The sequence below is a fragment of the Lepidochelys kempii genome, chromosome 1, assembly GCF_965140285.1.
Source record: "Lepidochelys kempii isolate rLepKem1 chromosome 1, rLepKem1.hap1, whole genome shotgun sequence".
Lineage (NCBI taxonomy): Eukaryota > Metazoa > Chordata > Testudines > Cheloniidae > Lepidochelys > Lepidochelys kempii.
The window spans coordinates 46,147,835-46,162,538 of NC_136380.1; the positions used below are offsets into that span (position 1 = coordinate 46,147,835).

Genomic DNA, 14,704 nt, shown 5'->3' on the forward strand with positions numbered 1-14,704 from the left:
GCTACCTCTTCCATTTGAATTGCTACCTTACACAAGTTGTTGGCATTGTCACTTCAACATATGAGCCAACTTTTCTGTACTTGCAATAGTTTAGTTTTTTTCTTAAATGGTCTATAAATCTGTTTTTAATATTTTTTCCCCCTTTTCATATCTAGAAAGGCAGTAGAAGAGCTTCTTAAAGAGGCAAAACGTGGGAAAACCAGAGCTGAAACCATGGGAGCTATGGGTTGGTAAGTTCTGATACAAATTAAATTAAAAAAATGTACCATACCTTTAAAATATAGATGGAATGAAAAAAAAAAGACACTAAGCAGTGTCAAAAAAATTAAGCCATATAAACTTAACATATGACAGAGGTTTTATCTCCAACTTTTAGTTTTTAATAGCATAACATTAAAACATTTATTTTCTTGACTTTACAAATAGTTTTCTCCAAACATAACAGGAGATGCAAAAATTTTAACTCCACTGACTAGGGTAGAAACTGAAGAAATTTCTGCCCTGAGTGAAGATTGCCATACCAAGCATTTACAGAATATACCAGTTGGAGAACAAGTGGCACTTTTTGTAGTAGCAAGTCCTTATCACAATAGTCACTGTATCAAATTTCAGTCAAGATATTTATGAGCCTGGGACATATTTGATAGTTAGTTTCAACATAGATGTAATTGCATGTTGGCCAGTAAACATTCATATCCAACTCAGGTTGGATTTTTTTTGTTTAGATTAAAAATACTAATGTCATAACAAAGAAACTTTATGACAAATATTTTTAATATAAATTGTTCTTTTGAAGTAAATTTCTGTTTAAAGTACAATAGTCTGTAAACTCAAAGTAAAATATACTTTTGGAAGGTGGTTTTTTTCCTTCAGATTTTTAATGTAATCTTAAATAAAATCCACGGGATTTTAATTGCCCTTCAATTAATCTTAATGGAAAGAAAACTAAAATTGTTGATACTTTTAGTATGCATTATGTCAACTATTAAAAGCATTATTTTGGAATAAAAAGCAGTATTTTAATTCTCATAGTTATTCCTTCAAAGTGTACCTGCACATAGTATTGTAATACAATAAATACAATGATTTGATCAGAGGTATAGTTTATCTGTCTCAAATTGGTTTTGATGTCTTTGATATCAGGCACTCTTAAACAAATTTAAGACTGTTCACACATCCAGATTGCACCAGTTTAGTGAGACCAGTTTCTAACCGGTTTAAATCCATTTGTAGACAAGACAGCCCTGACTCTCGCAAATGGAAGCTATACACCCTGAGTAATGGTATGATCACAACACCAGCAGGCTTCTCATGTGATTTGTTTTTAAAGTAGCTGCAAATGGGTTAAAGTACAGTGGTAACTTGCTTAAGACTTATTCTTTTCACATCGGTTTGGTCTAGACTTAAAAGTTACATCTACATAGCAATGTCAGTTGGGTGTGAAAAACCTCACCCCTGAGAGATGTAGCTATGCTGACCTAACCCCTGGTGTAGACACTGCTAGGTCAATGGGAGAACCCCTCCTATCAGCATAGGTAGTGTCTACACTGAAGCGATACAAACAATGCAACTGCAGTTTTGCTGCTATAGCATTTTTAGTGTAGACATACCCCTAGTCTTAGACCTGGTGTACTCACAGGGATTTGTATCAATTTAACTATTTTGGTTAGAAGTGTGATTTTTTTATACCAAAATAGTAATGGGGATGCAGCTATATTGGTATAAAGGTGATTCTAACTGCATCCCCATCTGTTTCTAAACCATTGTAGGCCTGGTTTACACTTAAAACTTACATCAACATAGCTACGGTGCTCAGGGGTATGAAAAATCCACTCCCATGAGCACTGTAGATGCACTGTAGACGCAGCTAGGTCAATGGAAGAATACTTCTCTTGACCTAGCTACCTTCACTCAGGGAGATGGAGTTCCAACAATGACAGAAAAACCTTCCATCACTGTAGTCTGTGCCTACATTAGAGTTACATGGCATAGCTATGGTGCCATAGCTCTGTTGCTAGAACGCCTGTAGTGTAGACATATCATAGTCAAAGAGGTATGAAAACTCTGTGTAGACAAACCCTTAGTTTTGAGCAAAATCTGTACAGCTGGATGTGTTACAAGAGAACAGTTGGGGAAGGGGCATAATGAAGAAAAAGATAATTTTGTGCCTGTACTTCTAAAGTACAATCTTAAATAATTCCTGGTCTGTGTCTATATACCATTTTCTATTCAATACTAAATAGAAATCCTTAGCCAGAAACATTGTAGGATACCAAAATTGGGGCTAAAACAGGAGTGTTTTGAGAGCATCCCTGTTGTTCTTTGTTTTGATTGCTGCTTGTCTCTATTTGACTATGTCCCTATCCTATTTCTCCTTTCTAAGTTCAGGCCTACGGTTGCAGTGGAAAAGTGTTCCTGTGCTCCACATAGAAATGCAATACACCGGGTGCGTGTTGCTAAGTCAGTGATTAGAATGTCATGGCCCAGTATCTTAATCAGTTTTACAACAGGAAGCACCACCATGTTCTGGAATGCAGTGCTACTCTTCATCTGCAGTTGTCTGGCAGATATTAGATTGAAAAGGAAGGTGGCTCATTTCTTATTAGGATGTGTAGCAGTTGGACTACAAATATTAAAATGCCATTAAGCTTTTGACTTAAACCCACAAGACCAGAGGCATGATTTTTGTTCCTATTATGAAGCTATCACAGCATCCTTGTGTTTAAGGTAACTTATTTTTAGATTTATAAAATATGCATTCATTTTAGCCTCTGGGAACATATACAATATGTTTTTAAAAACACAATACTTTTTAAAAACATACATCCACATTGATATGGTGGAGTAAAAGCGGTGTAATAGACTGTAAATCAGGCACACTTAATTATATGATCACATACATTCCCCCACATACCATAGAACCCGTACTTTATGCATACTTCACTTTGAAACTTGAATGTTCTTTAATATTTTTAATTTCCTAGGGTTTTTTAAAATGAAAAACAATAAGCACAAATTCCATTCTGTGGAACTGTTTGCTAGTCAGCAGTAAAATTCTTTATCTTGCACAAAATGCATATTTGCTGTCTTGCATCATTTAAAATCAAATATATGATTTCCATAGTCTTCTGTGGATCAGACCTTCAATAAGGCAAGGGCTAAAAGAGTACATTTTACTTAGTGAGGCAAGGCTCTTGCCTCATAAGGCTTGTCTACCCTAAAGAAACATTCTAAAATTTTTCCCACCATTGCTAACACTTGGTGAAGTCCACCAGTGAGTAATATGGATCACTCCCAAACTTTATTTTTTGCAATACAACTGTGTACATGCTACCCATCTTTATAAAAATGCTTTTGAGGTGTTCCTGGAATTATTTATTATTTCCTTCCATCCAGAAAGCCATAATCCTTAGTTAGGAGTCCAGTTTAGTTACACACCTAGTATAGAAGGGGAGAAAAAATAACACTGACATTTACAATACCTCTTAAAAATAAGCTAAAATAGCTCTTTGTAGATATAAAAATGTCTTGACTTTAGTATCCAGTGGTCTTGAAACTTTCTGGTGCTAGAAGAATCATTTCTTTCCATTTCATTTCTAGAGATGGAATAGTACTTCCATCTTTAGTTTCGTAGCATTGTCATAAGGTATCCAGACCAGGAAAGATACTGGTCCAGGAATATTACTGTCAGCCTCCAATGTAATTTTGAGGAGATAGAGAATTGCACTTTTGAGGGAGATAAGGAGACACTAAAAATTTGAGACTGTTTGAAGCAGAGGTTTAGAATATTGCAATACATGAGGGAGATTGCAGGTGAGGTGGTCAAAAGTAGAATGTAATATGGGTATCGCCACCACGTGAGAATAAAATAAATGTATCAACATCTGGTGGTGAAATGCAAAAAATCTCTTTTATTTGTGTAACTATGGAATAAACTAAATTTGCACATCTGACCATTTCCCGTGCATACTGCCCACTAATCCATCTTTTCTGTCCCACTTTAGCAGTCCAAACTGTTCATATTCAAACTACCACCATTTAAAAAAATAAAAAGTGTGTACTTCAAATGCTTTATTTTCCCTCTCTTCAGTATCTTAGCATGAGAAAAGCCTGGACTGGATCAAGAAAGAGCAGGGAATGCTGTCTTGAAGATGATGATTTGCTCTATTTACTCCTAGATCACTAAAACCTAAAGATTGATATCTCACTGTAATGGGTTATTTTATCCCTGTGCTGCTAAGCTCTGAGGGCTCACTTCATGCCAGCACAGACCCCAATCCATGACACCTGTTTCACCTGGATTGCAGCCCTGCTTCAGCCTCTTTCTGATCTTGTGGCTGATGAATCCCTCCCATCAGGTTTCCTCCACAGAGGACTGTTCCCTTCATTCTCAGTGTTGTGCAGGCAGCAACTGTACCATCAAAAGCAAACAGTTAAACAAGATGCTGTTTATTTAAGGGGATTGTTTTATAAAGGCAGGGACTGTCTTGCTTCGTACTGTGCCATGCACATCAGTGCTAGAACAGTACATTTGCTTAAAAATAATAATAAAAAGCAAGCACAAACAGACAAATGCAAAGCATTTAAAGTTTTTATCTGGACAGAGGCTGCAAAAAGGTGCCCTAATACTCTAAGAAGCTTAAGGTACAAAGGTTTAAAGCTGGTGGTAAGTTTTCTGACACGTTGGAAAAAATTCTGAGCTTTATCATTCAGGCCTAGCCTTGTCAGCTATCGTAGCTTGTCCTTCCAGTCTGTGCGAATGCTTCCATAAAGTCTTCTCTTTCCAGAAGCTGTCTGGCTGTTTTATACAGAAGAAAGGCTCTTTATAAAGGAAAACACACAACCACCCCAGCCCCACTCTTGAAATCTTATGTTATCTGCCCAAACTTGTTCTTTGTTTACTTCTCTTTCTGTCCTTTGGCTTATTCCCCATCCTCTCAGGAAGGCTAGTTAACTCAATCCAAATCTCTTTGAACATGTCTGATCTTGGTCCTCATTCCCACCTGCATTGAGAAGCCATTGAGTCGGGACAGAAGTATGTTTCACAAAACAAAGCAAATGCATACTGTTCTGTGTTGTTCAATACTTCTGAATTTATCTTATGTCCCAGCATATCTATCAAAACATTCCCTGACTGTTAGGAGTTTGAAACTCCATGTTCTCATTCATCTGGACTTGTGCGGCTGAAAGATCCCAGATTTACATGCAACTAAAATGATCTATTCTGTAAAGCACAGAAAACAGATGTTGTGGCATAACTCTTTCATTGGCACTCTTCTGAAATGACCTGCATAATTCCCTTGAGGCTTTACTTCAAGAGTAATTATCCGTTAACTTTTACCAATCAAACATTTATATCCCCACATATCATCATGTATTCTAGATCTATATAAATAATTTTTTTTAATACTGAAATGAAACCAGCATTGGAGTGAAGCTTGACAACTGTTTAGCAGTGCTATGCAAATTCCTGTGGAACATGAATGAATACTGTATCCAGTTGAAATTAAGGGAAGATGCTAGATGTGCAAAACGGAGCTGCACAGTAATAATCTCCCCTGTACATTGGGGTTTAATAGCCCTAATTTCCCAGAAGTAGCCATAGGCTCTGAATGATTGCAAATGATCAGGATGTATTTCTTATATTTCATACAAAACACTCTGCTTTCAACAGCACTGTGATCCCTAACATGATTCTGGGTCATACGTTGAGAATTAGAGGACAGAGTGCCACCTACTGAATCAACACTTCGGATTTGTAGAGAAATTTTTTGAAGGTTTTTCAACCTGCACATGAACTCTAAACAAAGAAAGAGAAAAATGTCAGTGCAGCTCACAAGGGTAAAAGAAATCTTCAGAAACTTTTACAGCAGAAAAAAAAAATCTAAATCAGATACTGAACAATCTGTTTTATTCAGTGCATGTGTTAGAGATGACACGTGTAGGAAATAAAAGGTTGTAAAGAGTTAATCCTAGCAAGAGGAATGAAATAAGTGCAAAATATTTAGTTAATAAAACTAGCGGATAAAAAGAAAAATTGGTATGTGCTAGAGACTACTGGATGAGCTGGTACATGACAAAGATTAGAAACATAAAAGGGAAAAAAGGGGATTGGTGTCTTGGGTTTTTTGAAAAATAAACTTTTCTTTTGAAAGACATTTCCCAAATCTAAAGTTAAACACTTTAATAGCCTATCTATTTTATTACTATAACTGCTTGATGTTCCTAATGCAAAAATGCCTTTTACTTTCTACATTTCTCAATTCATTAAATAAACTACACTGAATATGTAAAACATGATCTTGCAGCCCTTTCCCCTCAGACTTGGAATATATATTATTCAAAAATCAGATAATTTAAGCAGTGACAAATAATTTCTAATATGAACTATGCAAGTCCACATATGTAGAATGTAACATAAGCTTCAGTCTCCACATCTTTTTTCTCTAATCTGTATTTCCTCCCTATTAAAGTAACACAACCATTCTGCTTCCAGCCTTAAGACTAAGATAAAAGGGGAATGGGAACATCCTGAATGTCTTTTTCTGTACTCACAGTTTACACTAGGTGGCATGCAAGGAAAGCCAAAACCACAAACTTGAATCTCTCTAAAAATTGTGGGGAATTCTGATGTGGAACTTTTATATTTGTGTTAAGATGTTGTTTTATGATTACTTTGAAATGTCTTTACAGGATGAAGTGCCCTCTTGCAGGTACAAATAAAAGATTTCTTATTAATACTATTAAGAACACGTTACCCTCCCAAAAAGAGCAAGACCAAGAACATGAACAGGAGGAGGAGGACAGTAAACCACCTGAGCCAAGCGAGAGCAGGAAAGAAGAAAAACCAAAGAAACATAGAACTTATCCTTACACACCCAGCTTTCAGGCCAGAAGAAGAGTCAGCTATTCTCCTCCTAGGTACCGGAACAGGAGCCGGCACACAAAGGATAAGTACGAAAAGTGACCAAGCAAACCGAGAAGGTGATGAATACATGCTGTTATAAGCCAGGGATGTAATTAAACCTTGGACTGTGGGGATGTTATTTAGTCTTTTAAAAAGAAGATCTTGTTCAATACAGATCTCTTAGCTTTTGTGAGAAATAATCTTGGAGTGGTTTTATAGGACTTTATTTGGGGCTCCTTAAGAGAAAATAAAGTACAACATTAATTTGTTGATTAGTTTAGAACTACGTACTTCTCCCTTTTTCTTCCCCTCCCTAATTAAACTTAGGGACTTGCTCTCAGTGGGTGTTGCAAGTTAATATATTTAATTGTTCAGTATGACTCTTTTAGTCCGTTTACTTTTTTGGAATTTAATGTAAGTAAATGTGTATTTACATGCAAAATTAGTGGTAACTTTAATGCTAAACTCAGTTAAAAAAACTTCATTTGTGTTGATGTTAATTTTGCAGGATAGATCAGACCTGAAGAAAGGAAGACTTGAGCCCACATGTACACTTTCTGTAGCTTGTAAGAGGTCAATATCTATCTACTGAAAGAACTGCTGACTTCTATAGATAATTTCTTTAGTGTTAAGAATAAATTTAAAATGGGCAATGTTAGCTTTAATACCTAGGAGGAATTATCTGTAATATGGAATATGATTCACCTGTTCTCATATGTTCTACAAACTGATCAGAAGTGATGACAAATATTAGCAGTAATAAACTATAGATGCAATACTTCTGTCTGTATTTAGACTTTCCTCTTCAGAGGAAGTAGTGTGAAAAACATAGAGACAGTGCTTTGAAAACAACCTCAGCAGCTAACATTACCATGTCTCTATCCAGGCCTGTGAATTTTACAATTAGATATAATACTAGAGTCACAGAGCAAGGATTAAAAAATTGTTTTTTAACCACTGATGTAATAACTTTCAGTGCCTGTATGACAGTTTTGTAGTGGTAGAATTCTAAAATTCATAAATGTAATTACACATCAATATACTCTGTATGTCTTCATTCTCTGTGTTCTGATTACTTGTTTTGTGAAGCATTTGGGATTTAAATATCCTCTGACATAACTATTTGAATGAGCATATAGCTTAGTTTTTGTTTCAAGTGAGTTGAGAATAAATCTGAAACCTGTTAACCGAGGATGCATCATGTATCATCTGTAAACTTGGGGAAAGTGAACATTTAAAATTGCTTGATTCTAACTTTAGAATAAACCGAAACATAATACTTAAAAATACTCTTGCATAAGAGGACTCAGTCTTTTTAAAAGGCTTCCTTAAAGGGACTTTGCCAGATTTCATGGGTCACAATATATAATTAACTTTCAACAATATTCATTTTTCATTAAATTTAAAATAACATAAAAAATTATACTATAAATACAAGTCATGAATATTACCATATGAATTCTGCTAAGTATATCTGCCAGTGCTTTAAATAAGGGTTCATTTCAGAAATGTATTAAATTAGGACTGTGTCATACCAAAGAGGAAATATAGAAGTAAAAAATAAGAGTTATGCCTACATTTTTTTTTTCCCACTTCAGAATTGCAAAATTCAGTGGTGGAGAGGGGGAATGGCTCTGAGCTGCTGCCAGAGACCAGGCCATGTGGGCTCCCTCCCCTAGGGGTGAGCATGGACCCCAACCCCTCCAGGGAAGTGGTCTTGAGCACACCCCTCACAGGTTTCTGAAAAACAAAATGGGGAGAAAAAACCTTCCTATTTCTTCCCACAGTGAGGCTCACTGTTCTGCTGTGGGGGCAGTGAAGATGGGAAGAGAACTCTGTGAGCAATGGTAGCAAAGGATCTTGGCTTTGGTAGCTAGACTCAGGGAAAGGGAGTGGGAAGGGTTGTTTGTTTGAGGGGGAAATTGGGAGGGATTGTAAGTTAGTAGTTCTGGGCTTCTGACAATAGGTTATCAGTTTTGTCTCTTATCTTTTTTTAGATTGTAAGCTCTGCAAGTAAAGAACTGTTTGTTTGTACAGTGCCTAAAACAGTGGAGCCCCACTCCTGGGCACGCCTCCTAGGTTTGACCAAAATGTCCATCTTTCCTAGGAGGCAGTGCTTCTGGTCTGATGAGGTACTCTTCCAGATGGGATTCCTTTTGCGTGTGCGCATTGTGACTCTGGCAGACTAGGTGCCAGCTCATGCCAAGGCCTCTAGGTCTCACTGAACACTGACAAATGCGTAGCTGGAAACCAGTCTGGCTCATCTCCATATTAGCATTGTTAAAATGCTAATATGGAGCTGTTAAGGTGTTAAGTTTATAAGTAGGGCCTTACAAACTTCACGACCATGAAAAAGGCATCATGGACTGTGAAATCTGGCTAGAGTAGGGAGGTCGCAGTATTCTCATCCTTACTTCTGCACTGCCTTCAGAGCTGGGTGGCCAGAGAGCGGTGGCTGCTGGGTGGGTGCCCAGCTCTGAAAGCAGTACCACTGCCAGCAGAAGTGAAGGTGGCCTGGTATGGGGGGGAGGGAGGAAGTCATAACTTTTGAGGGGGGGCAGAGCTGGCCTTATGGTCCCTTTTGGGTTGGGACCCACATGGTTACAACATTGAAATTTTAGATTTAAATATCTGAAACTGAAATTTAAGATTTTTAAAATCCTATGATCGTGAAATTTACTAAAATGGACAGTGAATTTGGTGGGGCCCTATTTATAAGAATGTGTTTAGGCTTGATGAAATGCTTGTAAGATGTTCCATGTATTGATCTCATTTATAACATCTATAACATCTCCCATGGTATAAAATTATGGTGAGTGTTTGCATTGTAAACCTCTGTAACTGTGTAACTCCCCAAATAGGAAAGAAGCATTTATTAATGTAAAGTACTGGTCTTGTACACAAGAAGGCCTACTGAAACCAAATGAGGCACTGTGAAACATCCAAAGACGAAGACTTTGTTGATTGGCTCTCCACATCCATGAAGAGGAGACAGCCACAAACACTTGTCCCATGAGTTTGAACTCTGGGGGAATGGAATAAAAATCCTTGACCAGAAGGAAGTGTATCTCTATGCTCCTTGGAATTTGGAGTGGGCAATATTTCTAAGCATAAGCAAGGGATCCCCAAGCTGCTTGGCTTGGATTAGTTCTAGAGGACATAGAAAGCTTGCACATCACAGCAGTTTTTGTTAACTTTTGAAACCAAACACTGTAACTTATTTGTGTGTATGTTTACCTGCTTCAACCTTGTAAATAGCTCTTATTTTTTTCTTAGTTAATAAATCTTTAGTTTATTATAGGATTGGCTATACGTGTTACCTTTGGTGTGAGTTTTAAGGTGAAATTGACCTAGGGTAAGTGACTGGTCCACTGGGACTGGGAGTAACCTGAATATTGTTGTGATTTTTGGTGTAAGGGACCATCTGTCACAAAGGCAAGTTTGCCTGGGTGGCAAGAGCCCAGAGTACCCAAGGGGACTGTCTGTGACTCCATGCTTAGGCTGCTATAGTGCTTGAGGAGTTCATGTTTGTTACTTAGTTGGTGAAATCTAAGTATAGAGCTCACAGTCAGTTTAGGGTTTGTGCCCTGCTTCTTGACAGTCTGCCCTGAGGCTGGCATTCACTCACACTTGTGAGCTACTCAAGACAGCTTGACATGCATGTCTCTACCTTTTCTGTTTTTTCTCTCCCCCCCACCTCCCCTCTTTTTTTTATCTCTGTCTGTCTAGGTTCTCATAATGATATCCATCTGAGCACATCCCAAGAGAACCAAATTCACAAGAAATATGCTAGTGGTCTAATTTTGCTCCCTACTTCCCCTATGGTGGTTGGGGCTATGCAGCTTTAAAGAAAATAACAAAAAAAAAAAAGCCCTATTGATTTTTTTTCTTTATCTTCTGCCTCTTTCTCCTCCTGTTCCTTGCTGAGTTTAGTTGCAACTGTGAGAAAGGTTCATTGAACAAAGTGAGTTTTATACTTTATTCTGAAGGCCGTGAGTTTTGTGGTCACTCCCCTTCTCTGGTAATGAGTTCTAAAGCCTTGTTTCTCATGACCTTCAGCTTCTGAGTTCCCAAGGAACAAAATTGTTGGATAGTTTTCTATAATGTCATGGGCCAATTCCATAGAGGGACTTGATAAAATTAACAAACCTTGACTTTTACCCATTATTCTGTGAGTAGCCAGTTAGTACTAAACAGAACATTGGCTGCTGCCTTCTGAACTAATTGAAGATTTCATGATTTGGGGTGCTTGTCCCTAATAGGGTGAGTTGTAGTAGTCCAGCTGTGTGGTCCTGAAGGCATGGATCTCTGTAGCTAGATCTGTGTTCCCTAGGCTAGGAGTTCTCAGACTGTGGGCCGTGACATAGTCCCAGGTGGTCTACTATGGGTGGAGTTAGTGAAGGTGCATGGGGGTTTTGCCCTCCTTCAAACTGTATACTTTGGCAGAGTGGCAGCCAGCGGTGGCTCAGGGTCAAAGGAGCTCAATGCCCCTGGTGGGCAGCAGAAGGTGAAGCAGAGCCACCAGGCGGTGGGCAGAGGAGGAGAAGGGGCCGACTCCAAGGGGTGGTGGTTTCCAGGGCCGCTGAAGGGTTTGCTGCTATAAGCAGAGCTGCCAGGCACCTCTTGTTCAGGCCACCTACCCTGTCATGGGGCCTCAGAGCTTGGCTGGGAGGGGTGAAAGGGCCTGGCCCTGGCTTCCATCCTTGGGAGGGGGAGAGGCCTGCAGAGAGGTGCTGACTGAGGGGCTTGCACTGTCCCAAGCCCGCACCTGCCACCATGCCAGGGAATGCAACACTGCCCCCCACCTTGACAATGAGGCTGCAGGTACCCCTTCTAGCACCCCAAATACCCTTCTCAGTACACCCACACCCCTCCAGTACTCCCTAGCTGTATCTCCTCTCCCCTCAGCAGTGTCCTCTATTTGGGAACTTGAATATGGTAACACTATGGCCATTCCCGCTTTGCCGCATCCTGTGTTCTGGGGCTATTAGGCCCCCTGGAGTATCAGCCCTGCAGACCCCCCAGGGATCGGGCTTGGCCTTGCCCCTCTGTTTCTGCCTGGAGTTTACAATGTCGTGATCAGGACCATCAAGGTAACAGCTGGGCCCAGCCTGAGCGCCTGCCTCTGCCCAGCATTGGCGGCCCTCAAGCCCTTTCCTAATTCCCATGGAGCGGGTGTCTGTGAGGCAGCCAGAGTGCTGGGTGGGTGACAGGCAGGGCTGCCGGGTGACCAGTTCAAGGCCCTCAGTGGGCTGCTGAGGTGAAGGCTGTCGGTGGGGGCTGGCTGTGGCACCTGCCAGGCCCCTTTGCCCTCTTGCTGTCCCTGGTCCCTGCTGCGACAAGATGGCTGCACATGCCCACAGGGACCCTCTCCCTGACAGATGTGTGTTAATAGCGGGGCACAATGCCTATTGAAACTGCACAGGTGGGCCTCAGGGAAAAAAGTTTGGGAACCCCTGACCAATGTTACCCTCCCACCAATATTTTGTCACATTTTGCCCTCTTCTACCCCACCCTTCTTTTCTTCCTCTTTCCTCAAATCCTGCTAGTCTAGACATTAGGCATCTGAAGCCAGTAGTACTACTGTACCCCGTTGGGACAACACACCAGCCTGTTTTGAGGAGAAGGTAAAACTGACCAGATCAAGGCTGTGTACATAGGATGCAGTGATAGTGCATAAAATAGGCCCTCTGACAATTCTTCAACAAAGGTGAAAAAGGAAGGGGGGAAAGTATTATTTTGGGTCTCTTCGAGCAGCCACTATACTGAGTGGTGCTGTGCTTCCAATTTACTAAGTCTCCCATGGGAGGGATACTTTTGGCTGGTTAGCCGCTTCAGAGAAACTCTCATCATGGGACCATGCAGTTGTTTCCTGGTAGCAGAACAGGCAGATGACTCTTTCCTGTGCCTCTGCTTCTCCATACGCAATGATCTCTGTGTGCTGGTGGGAGCCATAATGTGGTAGTACACTTCTCCTTAGAGGATATTGAAGCGCTTTACAAATGCTAATTTTGCTTCATAGACTCTGTGAGCTCACTAAGGAAGAGAGAGAGAATTATTTCAGCTGCCCATGAAAGACAGCTTCCTCTTGGTTGGAAAGTGGTAGCTGGTTAACAGTTTACATGGCAACACTATAATATTCTGAAACAGCAAGGGCAAATCGGGTGAAGAGAACAATAACGATCATAGTTTCCTGTATTCCCTGTCTTAAAAGCATTATTCTCTCATGTTATAGGGACATGTTTCAGTCCCACCAGTGAATGTCGCTGTCTCTTAGGTGGATTCCTTAACCATTATATTTGCAGTGTAGATAAACCCTTAAATGCCAAAGTAGTGGTAGGCAGAGGTATAATTAAAAAAACGACTTTGAATTGTGACTATATTCTTTGCAATAGGTTTGTTGGGCAAATAGTGCAGGCAGCTAGCTTTCCTCCCTGTTTCAGCAGTACTACAGGGAATGACAACTGCTCTATCTTTTTGCTGCTGAACAACCAAAATGGGGCGAGGAGAAATCTACCATCCTGTTAAGCTGTATTTATCTAATTTTAGTGGAATAAGAGGAGTCAGAGATCCAGCACTGACATTCCTGGCCTTGTCTTTTAGATTTGTAAGCTCTCTGGGGTAGGGACCATCATTTCCTTTGTTTCCATGCTGTTTAGCTCAATGGGACCCTAACTTTGTTGCTCTCTAGGCACTACCAGACTATAAAAGTTAAATAATAATAGTAGACATGAGTGCTTTTATTAAGTTTTGCATTACTGGGTTAATGCTACAACAGTACCAATATGGGGCTGCCCCAGGTACCCTTCCTTAGTTTCCTCTCTGAGTGTGGTGTCTCACAAAAGGGGATACACTCCCCAGGCTGTGTTACATTTTCCAAGTATCTACATGGGGCCAGTTCAGTGGATTATTTATGTGGTCCAGGCCCTGTTAGCTCACTGCCCAGTCCTACTCCCCCTACACGCAGATCCAAGCACTGCAGAGAACTCTCTGGGATGGACTAGGAAGGTACGCGGACAGCGCTGCAGAAATGGGTCCCTGAGATGATCTGGCTCAAAAGAATCCTTTTAAAGCACTGCACTGCTTTAAAGGCGATATTGTCCCTGTAAACGTTTGTAGCACAAGTGGACTTTTTTAAAAGAACAAGTTAAAATAAATTCTAGTTTAAGGAGGGCATTTAGTGAAAAGCAATCAAGAGAATTGCTGTCTTGCCAAACTTATACTGGGGATTCAGTTATTTTATTTTGTAACGCGTTCAATTTTGATTTGTTGGTTGACAAGCTAAGATAGGAGAAATTCATCAGGGGTAAAAACAAAGGCTGTGGGCAGCAGAGCAGTCCAAAGAATGGGGGGAAATCATCACAATTTTATTTGGTGGAACATCTCAATATTTTTGGGTGAATTATCCACAATCAGTAAATCATCCCTCAGATGAATGACGATCCCTCAGATTTAAAAAGAGAACAATCCATGATTACTAACTAGTGCAATGTCATCTTTCCATATCTGATCCATGAGCCATTCAGCCCATAGCAGTATTGGCTAAAATGTTGTTACCATCTGATGGCTGTTTCTCAGTCAAGTTCAGTGCAAGGTGTCACATCAGAAAATTCATGGTCATCGTAGTTGGTCAGGGAAGAAAGGAAGGATGGGTTTTGAGAGATTCTTCCCGGGTTCAATTCCTGGCTCTGCCACAGATTTCCTCTGTGACTTTGGGTAAACCTATTACTCTTTCTGTGCCTCAATTCCCCATCTGTAAAGTGTGGATGATGATGATGATGATGCCCTACCTCAGAG

The 14,704-nt window shown here is 40.0% G+C and overlaps 1 protein-coding gene across 3 annotated transcripts in view; it reads left to right on the top strand.

The window, feature by feature from the left end:
* The window catches only part of POLR1D (RNA polymerase I and III subunit D), a 29,876-nt gene extending 21,931 nt beyond the window's left edge, over positions 1-7,945 (top strand). The window contains exons 2-5 of one of the 3 annotated variants that reach the window (XM_073340674.1): positions 156-230; positions 2,384-2,446; positions 6,694-6,984; positions 7,416-7,945. In XM_073340674.1, coding sequence (XP_073196775.1) covers positions 156-230; positions 2,384-2,446; positions 6,694-6,967 — 412 coding nt within the window. In that variant the 3' untranslated portion in view covers positions 6,968-6,984; positions 7,416-7,945. Of the gene's footprint in view, positions 1-155; positions 231-2,383; positions 2,447-6,693 lie in introns of all 3 variants that reach the window. The other 2 variants (XM_073340665.1, XM_073340683.1) reach the window with 2 other exon arrangements.
* The last annotated feature ends 6,759 nt before the right edge of the window (positions 7,946-14,704 follow it).